Here is a 27,055-nt window from a genome sequence, read left to right on the forward strand (position 1 = left end):
TGAATTTAGTGTTCATCTGACAGCACAGAAAATGGGAATGGGCAGTCTGCAGACACAGCTTCATATGCTGTGTCAGGGTGAGTTTCTTCCCAATGGTGCATCCTAAGAGGCTTAAACTAGAGGGAATTGTAGCCATGTGATCCAAGGAGGATCTGGATGTTCATCCATGTGTGTTCACTTGGGTTGACTTGGTTTCAAGACATTAAACCTGAAAGCAGCTTCTCTCCCAGTGACTCCACCAAATGCTATTGCCACTCTTTCTTCTTGTCTTCTTTTCAAGCCTTTTCTCTGTGTGGAGTTGATTCCAAGCCTTCGTTATCGCAAGAGGTAGCTGCTAAAGGACACAGCAATATATAACTTATTCTTTATTGGACCTCAATATTTTCATGAACAGTGCAGTCCATAGCAGCTGCAATGGAAAAACAAGATTTTTGTTCCTTTTACCATCATGTGACACAGGGGCTTCGCAGGCCACTCATTGAGGCTTTGCACTACCTTGTACAGCCAGAAGGGGCAGAGATCTCCTGTAGCAGTCTCCTACTCCAAGTGTGGGGGAACATCCCATTAAGTTCTGGAATGAAGGTCTCAGCGTGTCAGTATTTTGGTGGGAAACTGTGCTTTGCTGAGGAATATGTTCCCAAAGTGTGCACCTAAATACATGTCTGATCAATATTCCCTGCTAATAGTCAGAAAATAGGCTAAACTTCCCTCCAGCTACAGAAAAAAGCAAAGGCATCCCTCCCTGCATCAGCAGTTACGTGCTTCTGGCCTTCTGCTAACAGTGGCTACTCTGTACAAAGAGGTGTGGAACAAATCCCTTTTTCCTGGCATGGATTGGCATAATTGGACTGCACCTTTCCCAAACATCTACCTGCATACTTTCCTTTACTTTCAACCAGTCTCTACTTGGAAAGCAGGTATCTTCATGTAGGAATTGTAAAGCATTGAGGGAAGCAATGGAAAACCTGGTGAAGAAAAGCCTTTAGAGAGACAAAGGGTTGTACTTTTTGGCCCATCATTTCTTAAAATACCTAGTTCATTTTAAAGGTGACATTTTAAGTTCAGCCACATACTCAGATTAAACTTTGGCCTTTATAATGTAGCTCCAAGTAAATTGTTTATGCTTACCTTTGAATGTCTCTCAGAAGTGATTACATACATAGCAGGCAAAGTTTGAATGAAAAGCTAGGACTGTTCAGTACAGAGCAAAGAAAAAGGAATAAAACAGTAGGAAGGAAAACCTTTTAGTCTCCTTTCAAATGTTGCTTTTATTTTCCATTGTGTTGGCAGAAAGCAGGGATTTAAAGCTGTGAATTGCCTGGAGGCTGTGCTATCTTCCTCTACTTAGCAGCAGTTCGAACTGCTCTTTTTTTGCAGTGTTGGGTGAGAGAGACAAGGACTCAGAATGATTGAGAAAAGGGAATAAACTAAGCTTGCATTTAACAATAACATGACACGTCTATTGTAACTGTGTAAAATGGGATCTAAAACAATAACTATAGTTTCCTGAAGCTGTACACAGTAACACAGGGGGATATCCTGAGACTTAATTAATTAATGTTTGTAACATGATGTGAGATCCGATGATGAAAAGTCATATATAACTGCAAAGTCCTAATTCTATGGAGCACAACTGACATTCAGTGGAATTTTCAAGGAAACTGATATGGGAGTTCACCTGTAATCTATGTTAAGATTTAGATTGTCCTTGTACAAGTCTCCTTAAAGATTTTCTTGAAACTGTCTTTATTCTTTTTACATTTCTCTTTCTGCATTACAGCTGTTGAGCTGTGCAAAGGCAAAAATTGAAAATAATTGCTTTTATAGAGGAACGCCAAGGGATCTTTCCTCTCTGTTTTCCATTCACCAGAACCACAGTCAAACTCTCTTTTTCAAACTTTACAGAACATATAAACTTTCAGATACTGTGCCCAGGTAATTTTTAGATGAGATGGGAGAAGTTTTACAGTGTTCACAGTCACTTTTCTTCACAATATCAGACACGATGTAATTTGAAGGGAGATGAGGAAGGTGTCTTATGGCAAAGATATTTGAATTCACAAATGTAATAGAGGGGCAGTGTGAATTCTTGAAAACAAAAAACTTCAGATGAAACCAAAACCCAAAACATTTGATAATGACAAAGGCGCATTCTCTTAACAACAAGGCAAAACTGAGTGCCATAAGATACCTTGAGTTGGGAAGTTCAGGAACATAAATTATCCATTTTTATGGATAACGAAAACATCCATATTTTCATTACATTGGTTTATAAAGCTCCTGCCACTCTGGACATTACTGGAGAAAAAAAATATTTGAGACTAAGAAAATGTGGCAGTCCGGATTTTATTTGTTCTGACAAAAGCATCTAACTTGATTCTGGCCATCAGCCAAAATATCAAATGGAAAATACGGTTTATGGCATTAGGAAAAAATATAACATTAACCCCCTAATGCTCCATATTAAGGATGTACCCCCTACCATTTGCAGGTTTGAGCCCTTAGGCTCTAGCTGCTGTTTTACAGCAGCAGTGTTTTTGCTTTCTTTTGCCATGCCTACAGATGCCATAGAATAAATCCATGAGAGAGACTCCACTCCTAGATGTTGACAAATAGTGGATAGAAAGTCATTGCTCAGCAGGAGCACTACATGTGGTACTTATGTTAAACATATTCTTGGAGATGCAAACCCCAACCAGACTTTGTGTGCTTGACTTTCCTAGCTTTCTCCTTCCCTGAAGACATCTTTCTATCCCAGATTACAAAGCTCCACCTGAAAGATGCTTCATTCCAATTCCCCTTGAGACCAAGGCAGGCTCAACACATTGCAAGTTCTGTGCTACTTTGATGAGAATATGCAGATTCTGCATTACATGGTGTGTGAATTTGGAATGTCACAAAAACCTCCCAGCTCAATTCTGTTGGGTTTGACTGCTTTAATATCATGCTAGATTTTATACACCATGAAGTCTTTGCTGATGTAGCTGCTCTGTACTCTCTCACTCCCACCACCCTTCACAAAGTATGCCCCATTCAGCTAAAGATATGTGTATTTTTCTGAGGGTGACATATATTGTTTTTCAGTGTGATTTATTTTATAGTATGCTTTTCTGTCTCAAATAGTATTAATTTTTTGCTGCAGATTCTGCCTGTCATATTTTGAAGAGAAACTTAGTCTAGTTGTTTATATCCAAAATGATTATTGAAAGCAAATAGTATCGCTCTGGTTAAGTGGGGATGTCATATTTGAACTGACTAAACCCAAAGTTTGTGGGTAAGAGTCCCATCACTGTCTAGTTTATCGAATGAGCTTCTTCGTCCCTTCTACCTCACTTTCTCATTGTGAGGAATAAAAAACATGGTTTAAAGTGAAGAAATATGGGGGGAAAGGAAAGAAATCAGGTGCAAATCTATGGTTTATTATACAGTAGGTCTTGTGAGTGTTGTTAGAGATAAAATATTAATGTTAGGAAAACATGTCGACATCCTTCTCTAGATGGTGTCTATAGTGGAATGTCATGTCATTGATATTTTGGTTTATTTGATTTATTTAGTCATACAGAAAAAATTCTTTTTTTGGGTTTCAGTAATTCTTGGTAGAAATTAGACAAATACAGATGCAAATACATTTTTTAGTAGTTGGCATGGAGTGATGTTTGATGAATTTTAAACAAATAATTGTGAAAGAAAATAGAAGAGAGAAGATGAAAAAGAAAAGAAAAAAGAAAAAAGAAAAAAGAAAGAAAAAGAAAGAAAGAAGGAAAGAGAAAAGAAAAGAAAAGAAAAGAAAAGAAAAGAAAAGAAAAGAAAAGAAAAGAAAAGAAAAGAAAAGAAAAGAAAAGAAAAGAAAAGAAAAGAAAAGAAAAGAAAAGAAAAGAAAAGAAAAGAAAAGAAAAGAAAAGAAAAGAAAAGAAAAGAAAAGAAAAGAAAAGAAAAGAAAAGAAAAGAAAAGAGAGTATTAATTAAATAGCAATGTTGACTTTGCCCAAAGTGATTTCTTTAAGGTTTTACCAGCAAAGTGTAACGTCGTTGCTGTTTAAAAGTGTACTGCTACCCAAAGGCCAACTTGGTTTTATTTGATTTCATTTTAATGTGCAATGCATCCTGGTTTTCTTTGTGGTGCTTTGCTTTCAAGTCAAAGCTAGGGATTCAGATGCCTGGTGAGACTGCAGCAGGTCCCAGGTGTGCCAGGAAAGAAAACTGTCTACTGTGAAAATAGGCAGCAACTCCATGAGACAGATTCAACTACGTGTAATTCACAGTTCTTTACATGCTCCGCCAGGAAGGAGGAAAATGAATCGCAATGTAGTGCTTCTATAACAGGTATTAATTGTTGTTTGCAGAATATTTTGAACTTAGATTACTGCTCTTTTTAAAGGTTTTTCCCTAGTATAGTCCACAAGCCCACACATGACTATTCGCATAGGAAATGATTCAGTTTTGTGCTAAGTGAAACAGGGTGTGCAAATTAGGGTTTTTATTAAAAAAAGCTGATAGCATGGTGCTGTTAGGAAAGGACAAGAGCACAGAGTCACAGAGAAAAATTGTGTTCTCTAGTGTTGATGGCAAACCTACTATTTGTATTAAAAATAAATTGCAGGAACGTTCTTAAAGTTGAAAAAAAGAAAGCCTTATGTTTGCCAGGAATCTCAAGGAAACAATATTTTCTGATCATGTTACCAAAGCTTATGTTTTAATAAGAAGCCTTTTGATGTGCTTTACCTTGTTGGCTGAATCTATTCTAATGCATTTTTAAAATAATTTTTCCTAAATTTATGTATAAAAAAGCAAACTCAAGTGTAATGAATTTCTGAATGTCATTTCCTAGCCACTGTAGAAGAAAAGACTTCATCGATCCACATTGGGGCTGGGAAAGGAAGAGTGCTCTTTCATCTCAACCAAAGACAATTTGGACAAATATTCCCTGGGCAAAAACATTTAAAAATTATTTCAGGTTTAATAAGGAAATATTTCATTTTACAAACTTAAAAAATTTATTTAAATATTTATCTGGTTCTCTTTCATAATTTCTTTGGGTTTTTATTTACCATAAAACTGTTTATTTACCATATAACTGTTGAGTTATATGAAATAATAAAATAATTCTTTAAAATTAAAAATAAGCGTTGAAAGGCAATTTTAAAATTCTAAAATGAAACGCAAAGTTCTTAAAATGTAAAATTTTAAGAGTGAAATTTACAAAAAATATGAATGAAAAAGCTATTTTTTTTTTTTGTGAGGAAAATAAATAGTGCAACATGAATTTCTGGTAAAAATGGAAATTTTGGTTACCTGTAGGCAAGATAATTTCTGGTAAAATGAATAACATGTTGGTATCTATTTGACTAACCTTTGAGACTTTTCAGTACTACCATGGGAATAATTTATATTCCAGTCCACACTACTACAAGAAGAGACTCATAGATTACTTGTGTATCCATAAGTTATATCTTTGTGAATCTGAGCATAAGGCTTTAGGAATAGAGTAGATTTTTTAAATGGAAAAGACGCAGTGTGCATGATACAAGCCTGAGAAGGAAGGCAACTCAAAAGACAAGTTAGTGTTTGCATATGAATATGAACTCAGTGTAATGTTTAGAGTGAAGGCAGGGGCTAAGAAATGGTCTGGGAAATGAGAATGAATATCAGAGTCAAGGTAGAAGTGCTCCTAGTGCTTTGCAGAAAATGGCAAAGAATGTGGATTAGACAGGGAACTGGATAAGAGAATAATAACAAAGGTGAGGATACACTGAGTATCTTAATGAAATCCCAAGCATTTCCCCTCACTTCTGTCACTTGTGGAAGAATCTGTTTGAATTCCTTCATGGACAATTGGAAAACTGGCATCAGAGGATAGTCAGATTGCCATTCTGACTGTCAGGAAACCATAGATTTCTTCTCCCTTGTCCAGGGACAATTCACCATTTCTGCTTCTGTAGACAAGGAATGTTATACAGAATTACCTCCCATCATTTATGTCTGTGGGTTATGCAAGAACTAGTTTGGATCACTGTACCACTATTGCTGTTAGCAGCATGGTAGTGCCTGATGCCACTGGGTTTAGCTAGGGACTTGCAGAAAGAATGAGCTAGCTTTTTAATCAGCTATTGAAGATACCTGCCAAATAGAGATTACAGTACAAAGGGCAGATAGGGACAAAGAAGAAATCCAAGCCTAACCTTAACATGACTGGTGGCAACTTGCTGATCTTTGATGATTACCCCTAAAGAAAGGACAGATACTCAAGCTGCCTACTGGGCAGCTCTTCAGTGGTCCGGAGATCTTCTGATGAATCTGTCACATTTTGAACTCGTACCCTGAGACCTAGGCAACAGGGTAAGCTGGCCTGCCTTGAAAAAAGAGGAAAAGCCCAGAGTGACACCACTGGAAAGTGCTGCTTCATCAGATCGATAGATTCAAAGATGACTAGGTTGTGTAGTTGTATGCAGTTTAAACATTTGTGCAGGGAGTCTACCCGTGCAGAGTATTATTGACAGCTACAGATCAATGCTAATTTTTGATCATTTTCAACCTACAAAGACCTCTTGACCCTGTTACCACCTTAGGGGCACTTCAAGTAGTCAAAAGCAATCACGGTAGGCAGTGTAAAATCATCAGACCCTTGAAGGCTGCACAGCCTTGCCCATGCCCAGGAGGAGGACCAAGAGGTAGCAAGGAAGGCAGGCACCTTGCATTATGGATGCCACTGCCTTTGAACGGCATGAAAGACTATGCTAATTTGTTTCCAGAATTTAAGTGACTTCTATGCTCATGAATTAAAAAATAAACAAACAAAAAAGGCAATCTGAAGCAAATCTTGATGGATATATTATTCATGATTCATGTTCTCTCGTTTTATGTTTTCAAAAATATGTTAAAACAAGGTTTTACTTTAAATAACTTTTATTCTAATTTACAGTTAAAAGAGTGGAATTGCTCTTAACAGCTTGTGCTGCCACTGGCAGTGTGTGAAGCATTTTACAAAGCAAGACCAAAGGTGGGGTCCCGCCTGGAGTAGTGGTAGTGCTGCCAGAGCTGTTCCAGGGAAGGGAACCAGGCTGCCATAAGCAAAGGCCATGTCAAAGGCTGAACTCTGGGCTACAAGGTGGGATCAAGTCACAGTGGCTCGTCACAACCTGTCTCAGGTGTCCATTCCCATAGTGTTTACATGGAAAGACTGGGCCATATAGGAGGAATGTGAGAGTGTACACTGTAAAATGTTTGCTGAAGTATTCTTAATTTACTGATTGATGGAGTGAGAATGTTTCACAATAGGAGAAAGAGAAAGGACGACATGGGCTTGTAGTCCATTGGATTTCATGGTCAGTCAGTCTATGAACATCTTAATGTTTGCATTAAAATTTTATTTTGTTGGTTTGCTTTCAATGGTGAATGAAATCTGGACTGTTAGCATGTAAACCTGGGATATGTGAGTTTATGGCTATGCAGAGAAAGACTGGGAGAATATCCAAGGCAATGATTTTGTTCCTGCGCCTGTTTAAGGCTGTGTCGTCCGCTGAAGCCAAAGTTATAGTGCTATCCCTTGCAAGGTGTATTTTGCAATTTATATTTGACCATTCCAGCAGGACAGTATTTCTAGGCTGAAAATGTCATGGGAGGACATAAAGTGATTCTTAAAATGAATCACCGAGTCTGCCATCCACCCTCTTTTCAGCATCAGCCTTTGAGCTGAGCAAATTCACAACTGGCAATGGTAGCAGTGCAGGGGGAGAAAGAGGGGCTCTGTACTCTGGGAGTACATCCCCTGAGCTTACTTCAAAACCAAACAAAACAAAAATACATGTAAACCGTTTGCTCTTCAAGAAGTATCTGTAGGAGCCAGGGATAAAAGTCATCCCTGGAAGGAATGGTTTAGCAGTCTCCGGAGAACATGATGAACTGCAGGCAAGGAAATCCCTCCATCCTTGTTTCATTTCAAACTGTAGTGAGGATTGTAAATAATTAAATCTTGCAGTTTAGTGGGAAAATGGTAGAGGGTGATGAAAAATATGCTAGTTTTCTGTTTAAAAACGGAAATCTAGTGTTTTGTAGCATTGCTGTCATGAAAACCCACCCTGATGATGCAGCTCATTAGAAAACAGAGCCATTGCCTTTTGTCTGATGTTTGTAATAATGTGTTTGTACCTTCAGAGAGCCTCTGTGTAGCGGTTCAGGAGCAGTAATTTAATGTTGTGTGCTCCTCTCCTCCCATCCCCACCCCCCAGCCACAGAATGTAAATTTTAGGCTTTTAAAAGTTCTGTTTTGAAAACCTAATAGATGACTGTCCTCATAAAAACTATTAATACAGACTACATCCAATTGTAAAGCTAATTTTAATCATGTTTTGTGCCAACATAATTTCTAATGCCAGATTTTTATGCTAAGCATGAGCCTCGATTTGAGCACTGTTCTTTAACCTGCAGTTCATAATTTTGCAGTCGGCTGTATAGGTTTTTTGGCTATGGCAGTTTGAACACTTCCACTTTCAAGGATCTAAGCCATAAATGTTTATTAAAAGAATCTATAATGAAATCAGGTTTGTTATTTTTTTAATGGCTGCCTTGAGTATGTTGGATGACTGAACGCACGTTGTTAATCATTAAGTACTCATGTTACAAAAAATGTTTGATAGTATTGCCATCTAGGGGCTGAACGAAATTCTCCATGCTGAAATAAACTGTAATTGAACAGGTGCTGCTATTGACAATATACATATGTTTTTGCTTTATAGCCCACATGCTTTCCATGTTTCTTATGACAAAAGATATCTCTAAATGTCCCACGGCAGCCAGAGCTTTCTTATATATAATCTGTTCGAGGTGATTGCTATTTGCATTTGAGCTTATGCTTTTTTGGCAGTGATGGCTGGGAATTCCTAACAAAGAATTATACTTTTTTGCATTATTAATCTTGCTAGTGTTTGCCCTGTTTAACAGAAAAAGGAATCATTTATCAGAAAAGTATGTTTATAATCTGTACTTGTGGCATCTTCAGATTTAATATTCATAATGGTCATTCAAATGCTGTGCTATATTTATCTAAAAGACTAACTCATTGTTGTGAGGAAATAACTATTTAAATATTTATAATCTAACTTTTAATATTTAAAAAAAGAAATTAATATTTCTTTAAAATTTGTTTCTGAGTCTGATAGCTTAACAAATGTTTAAATATTAAACAATTGGAAGTGTTAGCATTTAACAACTTAATATGACTGAAACAGGAAAATTGACTTCATCTCTTTCTGCCACACGAAGGCAACTGAATTTTTGCACTCCCCTTCTTGAGACTTATGTAGCTCATGCAAAAGCACAACTAAAACCAAGATTAAATATATTGGTGGTCAGCTGAACTCCTTTCTTCCTCACTCATCTGACCAGACAAATCTGCACAGTCTCCTGTTGGAACATGTTACTTCTGTTCAAAGTAATACCACAGCTGTGTCTCCTTCCTGCCTAGATCAGAGTTTGTGCCGAAGCTCTCTTTGCCTGAGCAGTGTCAGGTCTGTGTCAGATGCTGTTTGGGGTAAGCTGCCTAAAACTGTGAGCTGTGATGCCAGTGGCCCCTTCTGGCCGTGGCTGATGTCCATCACTCCGCATCCCCCCACAGGTCTCTCTGCTGGGCCATGGTCTGGTGTGGTGGCAGGTCAGCCCCAGTCCTCGCTGCCCAGTCAGAGCCCAGTGGGATCCACGAACAGCCATGTTCTTCTCAGCCTCTCCCCACTGGTTCAAGGCAAGGCTTTGGCACCAGGGAGGGTCTAAGCTGCTTGCTCGTGCCCCCATCAGCAATGTGGCTGCTTCCACCAACCTGGAGAAACAGGGAGGGTTCTTGTAAGGCAGCAAGTTGCCCTACAGTCATCTTACATTGTGATTTTATCTCAAACACCATCTTTGCAAAGCAGGAACATAGGAACTAGTTTATTCAGTCTCTATACTTGCCCATCTATCCCCCCCATCCCTCCTTTCCCTCCCCCCCCATTTTTAAGGGGTTTGTTTTCAGTTAGGAAATTAAACCACACTCTTGGAAACACTGTTTATCCAGTTTATAATGCCCTAAGTAGCTAGGACAGGACAGCCTATGAAATGACACATCTACACAAGATGTGTAAGATTTCTGTAGAAGCAGGCATCACTCATATACTACAGGTTTTTATGTGCTTGAATCCTCCATAGTTCCAGGCAGCCTCATCCTCACTGAGCAAAGCTCAGACACGTGCTGAACTATAAGCTATTTGCTAGCTGAGATTCAGACTCTGCAGGACTCCCAAGGAGTCAGCTCCAAAGGCTTTACCATAATGATAGATACTTTTTTTAAAGCCTAAGAATTCTAAGAATTAAGGTTCAATCATGAAAAACCACTAAAAAAATCCTGGTAACCAGATGGGGTATTCTGCAAAGCGGTCAGAAGTGACCCAGAGCTGAGGCCTCATTTTCCAAGTGACATAAACCACAGATGCTGATTACTTTTTTAACTAACTCAAACATCTGTATTTTTGCTTCAGGGAACAAAGCATCAGGCTCATTTATTTGGATTGAAACCTTTCACAACATATCATATTCATGTCGTAGCTGTAAACAATGCTGGGCAGGTTTCAAGCCCCTGGACATCTGTGCACACTTTGGAAGCTTCACCCAGTGGCCTGAGCAACTTCACTGTGGAAAAGAAGGAAAATGGCAGGGCTCTGCTACTCAAATGGTCAGAGCCCTCCCAGCCCAACGGTGTGATTAAGGTAATCTTCATCTTGACATTTCACTTGATCAAAAAAGAGAAAGGAAATGCTGAATATCAAATGAAAGCATTTTTGCTAAAAAGGACTCAATCAAATGCATTATAGTTTACAATAAGACAGAAGTCCTGTGTAAGCACAAGGCACTCTGTGAATTCCCTCTGCTTTCATTATATTAAAATAAGTATTAACATTCTTGTGCTACTCCATGACTGTAAATGTTCATTTACACTGAACCAAATTGTTCATTGAATGCACAGAAAGCTACACATGAAAGCTCATAATATTACTTTTTGTACATTAGACACCATCAAAATGTGTTTCTAGAAAACCTGGATTTGACAGAATGTTGTTCTGGAATTTGGGACTTTGGGACTCAGTGGTTTCAACTGAGTGTAAACCTTTACCTGCAAGGTTTGCTACTAGAGAGGTTTATTTGGAGGTTTTTTTCCATAAGTGATTTTCTTTAGAGCTAGTCTGTGAGAAGCTTTCCTCTAGCCTATGAGAGCCTTGCAATGAAACTTGATAACAATCAAATATAATGAAAACTGTCACTAAGTGATTTATTACTGCATTCAAAATGAAAAAATCATGAAAATTGGATCAAAACACTCCTTTTGTATCAATGACCTGTTTGTGTGCTGATTGTTGCTAGCAAGAAAGTAAGTTTCTGAATCACTGGTTGATAGTCCTTACCCTATTGCAAAGATTAAGGAGTCTCATCTACTGGTTATTGACAAAAACTGTTGATTTTTTTTTCCCCCCTTTTATCCTGGCTTCTGTCCTTCCTTCCCTGCCTGCCTTTTTATCTTTTTCTTTCTTTATCCACCAGACCTACAATATTTTCAGCGATGACAACCTGGAGTACAGTGGTTTATCTCGGCAGTTCCTCTTCAGGCGCCTTGAGCCGTACACTCTCTACACCCTCATACTGGAGGCTTGCAATGCAGCAGGATGCACTCGTTCTTCACCCCAGCCAGTCTGGACAGACGAAGCACCCCCAGTGTCTCAGATGGCACCTGTAATCCAGGCAGTGAATGCCACCAATGTTGAACTGAGCTGGTTGCAGCCAATTAATCCAAATGGAAAAATAATTCGCTATGAAGTTATTCACAGATGCACAGAAGAAAATGCTGCAGGGTACAGAGCGACAACAGAAGACGAGAAAATTGTTTTCACAGAATATAACACTGAAAGTAATACATTTGTATATAATGATAAAGGTTTACAGCCATGGACAAGGTATGAATATAAAATACGCACCTGGAATGCAGCAGGCTACACTGACAGCTCCTGGACAGTGGCAAAGACTAGTCAAACTGCCCCAAAAGGTCTTGTCATCCCCAGGTTATCTGTGGTGTCAGCTAACCCCCATAAAGTGTTCATATCGTGGGCCCCCCCGGCACATCCCAATGGCATTCTTCAGTCGTACAGGCTGCTAAAGAATGATGTTCTCTACCCTTTCAGCTTTGATGCTGCTACTCTCAGCTACATGGACGAAGACTTACTGCCCTATACAGTGTACAGCTACGCAATAGTTGCCTGTACAATGGGAGGCTGCTCCACCAGTGAGCCAGCTGCCATACGGACACTGGAAGCAGCTCCTGCCTTGGTGGACCCACCATCTCTGCAGGCTGTCAGTGCCACTCAGATCAATGCATCTTGGGCACCTCCTCAAATACAAAATGGAGATATTACCAAGTACATATTGAAATTAAACAATGAAGAGTATTATCCTGGCAAAAATTTGCAAATATTGGTTTCTAATCTACAGCCTTACACACAGTATGATTTTACGTTGGTTGCCTGTACTGCTGGGGGCTGCACAGCCAGTACATCCCAGTCTGTGATGACCATGGAGGCTCCACCATTAAATATGGAAGCTCCCAGGCTGCTTGTCATGGGCTCAGAGTCGATTGAAATCACATGGAAACTTCCAGATAAGCCCAATGGTAACATCACAAGCTATGAGCTAAGAAGGGATGGTGTACTTGTTTACTCAGGTCTGGAAACTCGTTATCTTGATTTCACCCTAACGCCAGGCATGGAGTACAGCTACACTGTCACTGCAAATAACAGTCAAGGGAGCGTGACCAGCCCATCAGCTCAGATAAAAACCAACCCCTCTGCTCCATCTGGGATGTTACCTCCTAGGTTGCAGGCGTGGTCCTCAAATGAGATTTTGGTGGCCTGGGATCCTCCTATCAAAGTGAATGGTGACATAATAAATTACACAATCTCCATCCACAAGCCTGCTGAAACAGGAAAGAAAACTTTTGACTTCGATGCATCTCATGTTTCCTTTCTGAGACGGTCATACATAGTGGCACAGCTACAGCCCCACAGTAGGTAAGTCTGGAAGAACTCATTCGTTGAATAAATGCTGCAGGAAGGTTCAGAGGGCTGGCTGACAGCTCAGCCATCTTGATTAAACAGATAGTCAGATCCATAATTTTTGTTTTCTAAAAAGCAAATGATAAAACCAGGATTTTTTTTTAATTTATAGTAACACCAGCTATATATAATCTTGATGAAGTACATAGTGTTGACTTAGGTTGTAATTAATAGAAGAGGTAATTCACTACTCTGCTATAGACTCCAAAACCTGCAATCTTGTACTGCTGTATCTTTTGCAAGATGTCTGCATTCAAGAGTACAGGCTTGAGATGACAAAATTTGGGGTGGGGAGACCAAAGTCATATTAGCTCACCCATCTACAGAGTAGCTGAGCTGAGATTAATAGAGTCACACCAGGAACATGTTTGTAGCCTCGAGTTGAAAACAAGTGACTTGTGATGAAGTGAAAGCTAAAACTTAAGAGAGGGTACCAGACTCTGCTACAGAAGCACACTTGATACTGTAGTAGTATCTTCCCCACTATTTCTTGATTATTTACCTGACCTTTCCTTATATATTTGTGTAGGCATAATTTGTGTGTGTTACATAGTTGATAAGTTTGTCTACTATTTACATATAAGTAATCTAAATCTGAAGAGAAAAGAATAATAGAGTGAAGCTTTACAGCTTTCAAACAACATCCAAATCATTTCCTACAGTGAATCATCATTTTGATTTATATCATCAAAATAAAAACAATTTTGATCACTTGACTCCTGCAGATGTTAATTCTGCTCTGAAAAAAAAATAAAAACAAGACAAACCACAACCAAGTAAAACCCAAGAAGACAGTGTTCTTCCTCTTTGCTACACAAGACACGGCACATAATCTGTGTGTTCATGCAAACTGTGTTCCTATTAAAAATTCCAAAGACCAGGAGAAAAACTAAGAAATCCACCAGATTTCATGCACAATTTATATTTGTATTTGCAGTGTTTTAATCACTTTGTTCCTGATTTATGTTCCCAAAGGTATGAAGTACAGCTCCAAGCTTGCACAGAGCTGGGTTGTGCCTCCAGTGAGTGGGCATCGGTACAGACGCTGGAGGCGCCGCCGGCAGTGCAGCCCGCCCCTCTCATCGAAATACAGACAACAGCCGGAGGCTTCCAGTCGACTGCTTCCATCCTGTGGACTGGCCCAAAGCAGCCAAACGGGAAGATTTTATACTATGAACTTTACAGAAGGCGAACAACTCAAGCCCACATAAATTTAGACCTCGCACTTGTTTACAATGGTTCTTCAACCTCCTTCAAAGATGACAAGTTGCTGCCTTACACAGAGTATGAATATCAGGTGGGAATTGAAGCTATTTAGCAGCTCCGATTATGATTTCAGTACACTTTGATAGCTTTACTTTACACGTACAATGAACATACACATCTCAATTCTAATGTTAATAGTATTGTGAAACCTGAATGATTATTGTTAATGTATTTTAAAGAGCTGAGAAGCTGAAAATAATTTTGTAAAAGAAATATATTCATTCAGCATTCGTTTTTCTCTACCTTAGTCATAGGTGCCTGTGTTTCTTACATGTTAAATGTTTATGTACCCTCCAAAGCTTCTGCAAATCTCTAATGTTATGCGAGTAGAGTGAAATTCTAATTCTTAAAAGGCAGCTTTTTTTCATTATTTTTTCTTTCTTTTCCATACTCCTCCAATCTATTATGAATTAATTTTTACTTTATGATTTTAGAGCAGTTTAGATCAAGAGGGTTGTTTTCCTTTAAATTAGTCATTAGAATTACAAGAAGATTTTGTGAGTGGTTCAAAAGTGAACCTGTTAATAGTTGAGGTTACTTCTCATGCACATAGGTATTTTTAGTGTTGTTTTTCTTATGAGCCTGAGACCAGTTCTGCCATTCTTTCACCTGTAACTGTTTTCTATATCAAAGTTACAACTTGTAGCAGCATTTTATCATACAGTACTACTGGTAATGTAGGGCTTTACTTGACTACAGACTGTGAACTAAGAACTTTCCTATTTATTTTCCTATCCAAAATCTTTGCCAAGTTTTTATATGAGTTAGTGAAGTTTAGAGCCTCACCAAAAAAACAACCTTGAATTTGTTGTTTCTAAAAATAAGTGGACATACTATCATAGCAGGATAAGGTTGATTTTTTATTTTGATGTTGTCTATAGGAATGCTTATTTCCCACTGAATAAGATACCAGCAAGCCTCATTACTGATCCTGTTTGCAATGATACCTTGAAGATATATTTGGCAATGCTCAAAGTCTTTACAACCATTTTCCTAAAAAACCCAAAAGTTAAATTGTTTAAGAATTCATTTCTATTTATAAAACCGTGCATTCCCCCTCTTGAGCAAAGTGGTGGCAAATCTTTCTTTTACAGGCTCATTTGTTTTGTAGGATCGCAAGATAATTCAGGTTGGAAGGCCTCTCAGGAGGCCATGCAGCCCAACTTTCTGCCCAAAGCAGGATCAGTTAAGAGATCAGATGAGGTTGTGCAGGGCCTTATACAGTTGCATCTTGAAAACCTTCCGGGAGGGAGATTGTTTAACCTCCTGAGCAGTCTGTTCCAATGCTTGGCTGTCCTCATTGCGAAAAAGTTTTTTTGTTACTTTCAGTCTGAACTTTTTTTGCTTGAACCTGTTTTGTCTTATGCCCTGCCACCACATACCATAGTGAAGAACCTGGACCCACCCTCTTGTTAGCCTGTGGTTATGTGCTGGGGGACTGCAGTCAAGTCCCTCCAAAGCCATCTCTTCTCCAGGCTGAACAAGCCACAGCTTCTCCTTATAGGCAAAGTTTTCCAACCCCCTGATTACCTTGGTGGCCTTGACTCCAATTTATCAATCTCTTTCTTGTATTTGGGGCCAAAACAAAACAAATACTGAATAAAGGCATGTAATCACTTCCTTTAATTGCCTGGCTATGCTCCTGTTAATCAGCTCAAGATGTTGGCTGCCTGTGCTGCCAGATTATTTTGCTGGCTCATGTTCAGTTTTCTATCTACTAAGACCTCTAGGTCCTTTCAAGCAAAGGTGCTCCCTAGTTGGTCAGCTCCCTAGTTGTTAACCCTGTAACACTGCAGAAATTATTCCTTCCCAGGATCAGGACTTTTCGTCTGTCTTGCTGAAATTCGTACAGTTCCTGATGACCCATTGTGCTAGGCCCTTCTGAATGGCAGACCTGCCTTTCAGCATATCAGCTGGTCCTCTCCAGTTTGGTGCTCTGCTCCACTACTGTTGTTTTGTTCTTTTTAGTATCCAGAAATCATGAAGAATTAAATCTAAAATCTTGCTTTATCACATTTGTCTATGCAGCTGCTGTATGTACATGTGTCATAGACTCATCAAGTCATGTAGGTTGGTAGGGACACCCAGAAGGCATCTAGCCTAACTCCCTGCTTGAAGCAGGTCCAGATAGAGCAGGCTGGTCAGGGCTGTGTCCAGCTGAGTTTTGGCTCAAGTTCTCCATCCTTGCAGATGCAGATGCAAGGATGGAGATTATACAGCCTACGTGGGCAGAACTATTGTTAGACCAGATTTCCTTGCTACTTTAGACAGGATCTGTGACAAATCTGTGACAAATTCAAGTGCAGATGGGGCTGAGTGGATAGCAAGCATTATAGCAAGACCCAAACCCTGCTTATTAGTTAGGAATCTTTCTTAGATGAAGAAAAACCTCTCCAAACTGGAAGTTGTAGACATTGGCTCTTGGATTAACTTTCAATTATCTCAATCATAAGCTGTTTTTTGGGAAGTTGATACTACAAAGTTTTTAATGATCTGTCAGTGATGGATAAAAAAAAGAAACCTCTTGACCAGATTCCTGTGGTTTACTGTGCTGTATTCAAGACTTTGCTTTTTATCTTGGTTCTGCTCCATAACCAGGCTGAGCTTTTGACTGGAACTCTAAATCATTTGGGGTTTTTTTTCACCAGTGGCCATTTATTTCACCATGAGAGGTTTTTCAATGCACGTGTTTGTCTTCTGCTTAAGTCACTTGCAGCAGTCCTCTGGGATCTATTCTGAGCTCCTCCATTGTTGACAATTTATATCTTGCCTGTGAGACAAGTTATTCATAAGTATAGGGCTTGGCTTTGCTATTATGCTGATGAAACCCAGATTTATATTTCACTTAAACCGGATATTGATTCTCCTGTCTCTGCATTTGAGGCTTGTTTGCTGGACATAAAACTTTAAATGCAACTGAATTTCCTCCAGCAGAATGCAGATAAAATCAAAGTGCTGTGGAGACACTGAGATTTAGTTCAACGCTCTGACAGCTTCTTTGGACCTGAAATCAGGATTTCAGAATCTGAAGGTTTTGGGGGAGTTGGTTGGTTTTTATTGGTTTGTTTTGTTGGGTTTTGTTGGTTTGTTTGTTTTCCTGGAAATTTCAGCTGAATATTAGGTTTTATAAGATTAGATGCAAAAGTTGCACTTTCAGAAATGATGAAGTGACTTCAGAAGCTCATGCTGGCCAAAGGGACTATGCCCCCTAAATGCTTAGGTCACTGTTCTTCAAGGAAGCACATTTATTCTTTAAGGGCTTATTTAAGGGCCAGATCTGCATAAGCATATTAGCACCTGCTAGGTTTCAGTGGGTTTTTAAGTGGCATACGGTGCTTACTGTTCCATACTCAAAAATAATTACTTAGATCTTTGAAATTCACTCTATCAGTCTATTTGTACATTTAGATACTTGCATTTTCTAGAGCATATGGCCTTTTAGGTATTTGTTGGAATGCTACCTGATAACCTCAACTATATTAAACATATGCAATTGAATGATTTCCTGAAAAAAAACCTGACTTAAACAAACTCTATAACTCATGAGGCCTAATGACTTTCCAAGTGCAATCTTTTGATTCCTGGAATACTTCTGAATGTGTTGGACCTTCTCAGGAATCATTGAGCCTGGTGTGCAACATTACCATATAGCAACCTATAGAGTCAGACCTGTTTTTCTCAGCTAAGGAAAGGCCTTTTTGGACAGAGACTTGTGGCATTTAGTGCAAAGCAGAGCTGTCATGGTATAGTGTGATTTCCATGCAAATGCAATATCAGTCCTCCACAATTGCACTTAATTTTGTTCTTAAAACTGCTCCCTTAGATTAATAGCTTAATGTCTTCCTGGTTTAGGACACATCCTTATTTCTATTCGGCAGGTACAGAACATGTAAAAGACAGAAAATTGCAATTGTCCCTTTTCAGAAAGGTTTATGGCTCCCTGCAGAGGTTTATTCTCTGATAGGACTATTCAATGCACCAAGACAGGGTCTGCAGTGCTGAAGCTGTCTGCCTCCAACCACTGCAGGAGGCACAGCATCCCTCTTGCTTGTGGAGCATGCTTCTCACACACCAGTTACTGCAACCAAGGAAAGGGTCTAGGAAATACCCCGAGATACACCAGGGGGAAATATGTTTTGGGTCCTCTGTCTCGACTTCTCAAAGTAAAAACAAATCTTATTCTGACTTTGGAGAGATAAAGAGAAAAAAAATTGGTGCAAAGTCATGAATATTAAGGAGGGACCAACTACATGGAGTGTAGAATATGTTAGCCCTATTAGTCACTTTTCAGAGATGACATGAAGGACACTTGGTTTACTAGCCTGTCTGTCAAATTGTTGGCTGAGCTCCAGTTTGTGCTGCTTACTTACTTACAAACAGCTCAATGACTTCTGCAGTTTAAAATGGGGTTAAACTATTTTTCTGGCTGACCAGTGATAGTCACCCATTTGTAATGTCCCTCATATATGGCTCTTCTTCATCGTTTTAATTCCCCATTTCTTCCCATCTCTCTAACAGAAAGATACACTACAAAGCAGTGACATAAAAGAAAAATGTACTTCTTTCTTCCATAACCTGCTTGTTGTTTTGTAAAACTGCTTTTTCTTACAGGGTTCATTGCTCTTCCTGCTTCCAATTAAAGAGAGTTTCTCATACTACATCAGCATTAGACTACCAAGCTTGACCTCAGCTTTTGAAAAGTAAAGCAGACATAACTATATTGTTTCACTGATTTAATGATAATACCCATTCTAAATACTCTTTTGCAAAATGAGATGCTTCCTTTCCCCTAGTAGAAGGTATATGGTAGGGAGAAGGGCCATTTTGTTCATTAAGCCCCACTTCTGCACTATGTTTCTCTTGTCAACACCATTTTAAACTCAAGTGTGTTGATGCAACAAAACCTCAATTTCTGTTCATTAAATTAAGTATGGATATTGGACTGGATTTTTTGGCTTCCAGAATTACCAATGAGACTCTTACAGCACTACTCTTGCAAGACCCTTCTCAGTAAATTGTGATTCTGACATATTCAAAATCATGGCAAGCTAGCCTTTAAAAAGACATTAGTGTGAGTATCAAGGGAAAATATACTCCAGGGCTGTAGATGACTTGATATGATTTCCTTGATTGTATCTTTTTATTTATGAGGCATAATTTATGACTGCTGAAAAGCAAACTAAAATGAGTGATGACTAACTACAGCCAAAGTAATAAATCAGAAGCAGAGAAAGAAGTGGTGATTTTGATCGAATCTATTGAATTAGCTGTTGCCCTTAGCCATTACAGGTATTGGAAAGACCTTTTAATATCTGCTTATCTCTCTCATGGGAACTTGGTAACTATCTCATTATATACCCATAGGAAACAAATTATTTAATTTTCTCTCTTTTAGAGTTAAACCTGTTTACATCTCTCATTAGTTACTGGCGTTATACTATGTTATATGGAATGAGCTTCCTTTACAATTTGGTCATTTTATTTAAGTCCCAAAGTTTTTGCCTTTGGTCTTTCCCTTCCTCAGAAGGGGTTTAGTAGTTTTATTATTAGCATTTGAACAGTGGAGATAAATAGCAATGTTAAGAGGCTCTAATTATCACAGTGCTAGAAGTCTGGACCTAAAATCTATCCCATTATATGTTTATGACCTCCATAAGGATACTAAAAATGTTGAAGAGGGAAAGTATGGATCCGAGGAGGGGCATTTGGAAAGCACGCATTTCTTTACTACCTTCTCATGCCCCTGGTCATGACTGGATGTGATACTTTCTTTCCCTTTCCTTTGCTCTGTCCACCATAGACTGTACCCACTTTTGAAAGTTTCTGCTTTGCTAATACCTGCCCAACACTGCAGTGCCCAGATGTGAATACATTATCCTAATGCTGAGTGCTAGATTTCTGTAGACAAGCTTTGTGCTCTAAGCTGTGCTGACGTTGCATAAGTAACTCCAAATCATCCAGGCAGCACGGTGGTCAGTTCAGAAAGACTTGTGAAGGATGCTGCAACTGATGGTGAAAGGGAGATCATTTGGTTTTCTCCAATTTTAACCAGCCAAGATTGTGGTCTCCTCAATTTTTTTGCAGATCGTTGTTTGAACATAGCTAAAAATTGGGGGCTGTGTTTTTGAACTTATTATGTCATATGTTATATGCCCCTAAAATATCTTGCTATCTTGGAAAATAATTACACTGTGAAAACTCTGCATTTGTATAAGTGTAGGGTTAGAAACTGAACAAATCTGAGTCAAGAAATTCAAAGCAAAGTCTCAAAGTAGTGCTGTGTCTATGAGGCCTCCATGAAACAGCTTTAGAAAGAGAGGAGAGGTATAAACTCCTCTCTGCTACCATTTGTCTTTCCTGGCACACACCCAGTAGTGACAGCATTGAATCGTTTTTGGAAAGACCAGCAGTCACAAGTGTGTGCCATCTATGGATACCCTAAGGACAGAGCCCCAAGTCATACCTGACTCTTAAACATAGGAGTAGAATATGTGTGTGTGTGAAAGGGATGGCTAGGTCTGACCTTGTGGTTCCCCAGAACTTACCTGCCTACAGCTCTATGCAGAGCTCAAAGCCAAGGATAGGTAGTGACTTAATAATGAGACCTTTTTAAGGCAAAAGGCTGTTTTCTGAGTTCCTGCAGGAACTCAGTGCACGTTGCTGACACATGCAGAGCTGAGATCATCCCTCACAGAGACAGCTGTGAGGGACTGCAGACTAACTGCAGTGAGAAGCAGTACAAGGCACAGTGCCGGTTGAACATGGTGGCAGCCAGGAGCCAGTGCTGGTTGGTAGTCAGCTCCTTGGCCTGCTCTCCTTTCAGCTGATTTCTTGCAAGCAGGAAGGGTGAACAACATCTGGACTGCGCTATGCAGAGTATCCCAGCTCTTCCTGACCTGGGAAGTCAGCAGGAATCATAGAAAAATAGAATCATAGAATCGTAGAATATGCTGAATTGGAATGGTTTAACTCCTGGCCCTGTGCAGGACACCCCAAGAGTCACACTATGTGCCTAAGAGCATTGTCCAAATCCTTTTTGAACTCAGATAGGTTTGGTGTCATCTCATAGGCTTCTTCCACTGTCAGCATCTACAACAAAATGATTTTTCTTTATCTTTGCTCAAGGTCCATTGTGATTTTGTTTCCCTTATTCCTCTTACAGGAGAAGTTGTTAGTTCTACTAAGCCTGAACAGGCTCACCATGGTAAGGTGAGCCTGCTCTTCTCAGAAATTCCCTTTCTGCTCCTCATAGGTTTTGTTCCTTCTTACTACACCAAGGAACCTTGAGGTTGTCCTGTGATCATTTTGAGCAATAACTGATTACAGGTTTCTTCCAGGAGCAGAGATCTGTGAAGGCTCATTTATGATAGAAAAAACCCAGGCTTAGCTACCTGTAACTGGAATTCTTCAGTCCTCTGAATATATGGTCTCCAGAGAGGTTTCCCCCTTCTCTTCTCTCTCTGGCTCCACTTCAAAGTGCAGTCTGGGCCAGGGGCCAGCATATTGATAAAGCATTAAATAGTAACCCATTAGCTGATTTTGGAGCCCTCTCCTGGCTTTTTTGGGTCAGTGCAGCCATTAACAGCAGCACATCTTTTGGCAGGGTGCTGAGCCATGCGGCATGATGTCAGACAATGCTTTTGGAGGCAGAATATTCAGAAAGTGAAGATATGAGAAACTTTTGTTGGCTTTCTGCTGTGTTTTGTGATTCAAAACATCCCTAAGATATTTCTTCTTGTTTGCCCCACGTTTCTGTGCGGTCTTTTATAATTGTAAGAAAGTAATACTGAGGCCTATTAAGCTCTTTATGTTTCTGTATGAATGCAGTTAAATATTTTGGTGCTGATTATATCACAATTTAGAAAGGATTTTTGTGAACCCAAAAGGCTTTCTACAAAAGTCTAAAATGTGAAAGTTCAGTTTAACCAGGCCAACCAGGCAACAGCTTTTATCCACGACTGCTGTGTGGTGACTTTTTGAGAAGCCATGACCTCTGATTTTAACAGGTCTGATTTTAACCTCATTGTGGTTTCTGTTGCCATGCTGCCCCATTTCTTCATGCAGAGAAGTGGCTAAACACCAGCATTTCCATCTGTAGTCAGTTCTGGGGACTTACTGCCCTGGGTTTCCAAACACTGACCAGGATTTACTTGGACAGCAATTCTCACAGGGAAATATTTTTATAACCATCCATCCTTTTACAGATGGTTGAGCAGAAGCAAAGGGAGTTAAGGGAATCCAGCTTAGGTCAGTGTAAATCTGGAATTTAGATCCTCAGAAGTCCTGTTTAGCTGTCACAGCTGTCTCAGAAGCTGGTATTACAGAGATTCACAGACACCTAGGGGTTTTCTGCTGGACATATGTCTTGGCAGGGCTGAGTAGCTGGTGTCTGTCTAGCAGGCACGCTCAGAGCATGTCTGTCTGTCAGGCCCATGCACATGTGGCCATGACCTTGGCCCTTTTTTCAAGAGAGACAGGCATGTGGCACCAGTGTGGACCTCAACCTCAGCTCCCCTGCAACCTCTCTAGGGAAAGGTTGGGCTGGGAAACCATGTCTGCTCCTGCTTGCTCATGCTCTGCCCAGTCAATCTTGATTTCATAGTGTTCATGCAAAGTGAAACAGCCCAAAGGGATCACTGGGAGCATCCCAAGAACAAAGATGGATCATCCACTTGGGCATTCTCACTCCAGAAGGCAGCAGGCTTGACTGCCTCCGTTGGAGCATGTGATTGAACCTCAATTACTTGCCTCCTGAAGAAGTCCCTTAACCCCTTAGTTGTAGTATGGAAGGGGATGAGCACAGAATCATAGAATATCCTGAGTTGGAAGGGACCCACAAGGATCATTGAAGTCCAACTCCTGGCCCTGCACAGGACAACCCCAACACTCTGGGTGCAAAATCTTTTGCTAATATCCAACCTAAACCTTCCCTGACACAACTTCATTCCCTTGGGTCCTGTCACTGTTCACCAGTGAGCAGAGATTGGTGCCTGCCCCTCCACTGCCCCTCGTGAGGAAGCTGCAGACCACAGTGAGGCCTCCCCTCAGTCTCCTCCAGGCTGCACTGGGTTGGGATTGTTTTTACAGGGTTATTATTAGAAACCCAAGCCACACTAATGACCCCAAACCTGGTGATCAGGTGACAACAGACTGCAGTATGTCAGGACAGCATCATCACCTCAGAAGAGTGCTTTGAATGCTGCTCAAGTACAAGAGGCCTTGCCACATCTCCTTCACCAAAGGGAGGAGATAAAAAGTGCATTAGCAGCCAGATAAGGAGTATCTGCATGTCCCTGTCACCACCCTGCTAACACTCAAGCAGGACATCCCTTCCTCAGCTCGGCTCCCAACACATAACTATGGTGCCTGATACGGGGCACTGGGATGCTGAGGAGGAGGGAAGGCAGCAACACTCCTCCAAAAGCATCACTGTTGCTTTTCTCCTGGACTCAACCAATTCCCAGGCTCAAACCAGCCACACACTCGTCTGCACATCATGGTCCCATTATTTTGTCCATGTTTTTCGGGGCAGGATGGGTCTTCATCTCTATTTAAGCAATTCAAAGCTGCTGACACCCAGTAATAATGTTCTGGGTGCAGCAGTGAAGAGGGAATTGACACTGGGACAAAATATGGCATCCCCACTGTCATTTTCCTTCTTTTTCTCTGTTATTCCCAGGGGTGGCTGGACTGCTATGACAGTAGAAACGCTCAGGAATTTCAACCCTTCTGTTTGATCTTTTACTTCCTCCAAAGTACATGTCAGTCCTGTGCAAAATACAAGAGCAAATGAGATAATGGGGAACAGGGTGTCTCAAGCTCAGCAGGACTCAGCTCTGCTACAAATCTCCCAGCTCTTTGGCACAAGAGGACCATACACTGCTTGGGATGGGGAAAGATGCTCCTTTCCTAGGAGTAGCAGTGCCCCAGAGCACAGCTGTGCCCTGGGGCAGATGATGGCGAGGGAACTGCTGTGCTGTTGGGTTTGTGTTTAATGCCTTTCCAGTTCTGGTATGTGTCAGCATTGTGTGGGGACCATGGAGAGGCCTCTCCTGCTGCCTTGTGCCCCTGGTCTGTAATTCAGTGTGTCATGGCAGGGGACACTGTCCAGGGGCTGGCATGGGTGTGACCACAGGGATGGGGACAACAGAAACAAGGCCCTGGGGTGCTGTCACTGAGGGGCCAGGCAGCTGAGGTGTCTGACTGGGAGGGATGTTTTGAAAGAGCAAGCCCTGGTCGGTTTGAACTGAGACTTTTTCCTGAAAGACAAGGATCAATGAAGGAAGGTGTCTCCATCCAACCCTCAGTGAGGTATTTGCTTCCCAAATGAGGTGTTTGCATCCCTCTCTTGTCTAAAATTCAGCTCCTATTCTGAAGCTGAATTCCTGTGCTACACAGGAAGTCTCTGTTCCTACATCACCACCTTCACTTTTGCTGTGGGCAGCTTGCTCAGCAGGTCAAGTCCAACACTGTTACGCTCCATGCTCATTAGGGACACAGCCTGGATATAACTGGAGCGTTTGAGCTCAGGTAAGTGCTGAGCCAATGCCAGTGCCACATTCAGAGCTGCTCTTACCATATGTGGCTTATTCTTTCCACAAAGAAATATGCCCCTTGAAATAAATGACTGTGAGTAAATCTTTGTAGCTAATGGAACTGAACTGAGACAGAGGGTTTGACCTACTGCAGTAAAGTGAACAGAGTTTGACTTTATGAAAAGTTCGCAACAGAGATGTATTACTGATTTCACTGAAAATGAAAGTGCTTCGGCTGAACTTTTTATTGTAGGGCATCATCTGTACTTAGGATGGTTCTGTGTGTTACTGATGGAATCAGGCAGGAGCTTTGGGTTGTAATTGGCAGAACCACAGTCTTCAAAGCCACAGTAGTTGTTTTATCCTTTTTCCTTCCCCAAACTCCTTGTGAAGTGTCCTGTGGTCTTGGAACTTAATATTGCAAGCTGGAAGGATTTGGGGTCAATTTTGAAGACCTCTTACTTTTCAATCTCCTTTTTCTTTGTAAGACATAGTCCCACCATTCACTTCCCCAGGATCTCTGCCCAGAACAGATCACATAAGAATGTGTTTTACTATAGTTAGAACTGTTCGACATGAAAGCTTACTAAGGAATACTTATACTAAAAATCGCTCAGACAGTCCTCTTGTATTGCCATTTAGATCTATCATTCTGATTGATCACTATGTGGTTGGCTAATATTGAGTCTAATTTAACCCTATACGCTCACGCATCCATCTATTCTGTCTATTGTACCTGACATTCGACAAATTACTTACTCATGCAAATGATGACCTAAGGCAACCTTTTATGATATTCGTGTTTAATTATACAAATGCTTTTTGATAAATAAGATTATACATCCTTCCATATGTTTATTCAGTCCTTGATGAAAGCAAAATTTAATTTTCATGCAGATTTGTTGGAGAGTGTGTTTAATAAGTGCTGAGTTTTATGTAGTCTGCAGATCACTCTGGTTTTGGGTAGCTGACAAAATCAGTAGGCATAGTTCATAGAGACATGTGGTTTTTAATCAGCTCTAATTCAAGCTGCTAAATTTTGAAATCTTGGAACTGAAGCCATTGCCTTTGTGCTCATGCAATAAAGCAAATGTTGTTGTGAAAAATAAATGGAAGAGGCTGGCTTACCTATACACTTCAGTGGGCTTTATTTATATTATGAGTTACTGAAAATGTTGCCAAATAACTGATACATTAATATTTTTAAGAGAAAGATGTTCCTGTAAAACTCACTTGCTCTAAAGAGTAACTAGAGTTTGGCTTGTGTAATTCAGTCAAGGTGAATGTAACTTTTAAGTATCAGCCAGGGCCAGGCTGAATTCACCAGGACTGCCTGTGTATATGAAGTATGAAGAAGGGAGAAACTGCCACGACTGGATATTAGTATTTTTGTTCAGATGTCTTTGAGAACATTATCCCTATTGATCACACCTCCTTCAGGAGTACTCTTTGCATGTTGTGACACAGGAATTCGTAGCGTGGAGATCAGGTATGAAGGAGACACAGGAGCACACGCTGCCTGAGACATGACTTCGGCTTCTTTTCCCTAAATGTGGTGGTGGAAAATATTCCACTCTTCTGTTAGAAAGTCACTGGGTCAACACAGGTGCTGGGTGGCCACCAAGGGACATTTTCCATGGGCATCATTTCACTGTGTTTTACTCAGTATCAGTACAGCTGCAGTAGCATCTCTGGCTAAACACAGATATTTTGTAGGCCTGAATCCTCTGCTAACAGTTTCCTTGTTTTTTGCCAAAGGTGTGGTCAGTAAATTCGGTGGGCCGGACATCGAGCAGCTGGTCCCGCTGCCGGACAGGCCCTGCCCCTCCTGAGGGCCTGGGAGCTCCCCTCTTCAACACAGTGGCATCCACTGTGGCTGTGGTGAACATCAGCCCCCCTCTTAAGCCTAATGGGGTGGTCAGTATCTACAGACTGTTTTCCAATGATACCAGAGGGACTAATGTGGTGGTGAGTATTGTCAGCACTGTTTCTGTACTTCCATTTCATCTTGTATTTTCTAACTTTAACAATTTTGTTCTTACAAGCTGCTACTGTTGGTCACAGACTGCCTTCCTCTCCTGGCCTCCTGCTGTTGACTGCTCTGCAATGCACTATCCCATCCATGAGCTTAAG

General features: G+C 40.4%; 1 protein-coding gene across 1 annotated transcript in view; it reads left to right on the forward strand.

Moving 5' to 3' along the window:
* The window catches only part of USH2A (usherin), a 378,483-nt gene that overhangs the window by 339,056 nt on the left and 12,372 nt on the right, over positions 1–27,055 (forward strand). The window contains exons 61-64 of the mRNA XM_018085136.2: positions 10,503–10,730; positions 11,560–13,076; positions 14,097–14,418; positions 26,681–26,890. Of these exons, the coding sequence (XP_017940625.2) occupies positions 10,503–10,730; positions 11,560–13,076; positions 14,097–14,418; positions 26,681–26,890 (2,277 nt within the window). The remainder of the gene's footprint in view (positions 1–10,502; positions 10,731–11,559; positions 13,077–14,096; positions 14,419–26,680; positions 26,891–27,055) is intronic.

Source organism: Manacus vitellinus, unplaced genomic scaffold (genome assembly GCF_001715985.3).
Source record: "Manacus vitellinus isolate BGI_N305 unplaced genomic scaffold, ASM171598v3 scaffold_8_pilon, whole genome shotgun sequence".
NCBI classification, from domain to species: domain Eukaryota; kingdom Metazoa; phylum Chordata; class Aves; order Passeriformes; family Pipridae; genus Manacus; species Manacus vitellinus.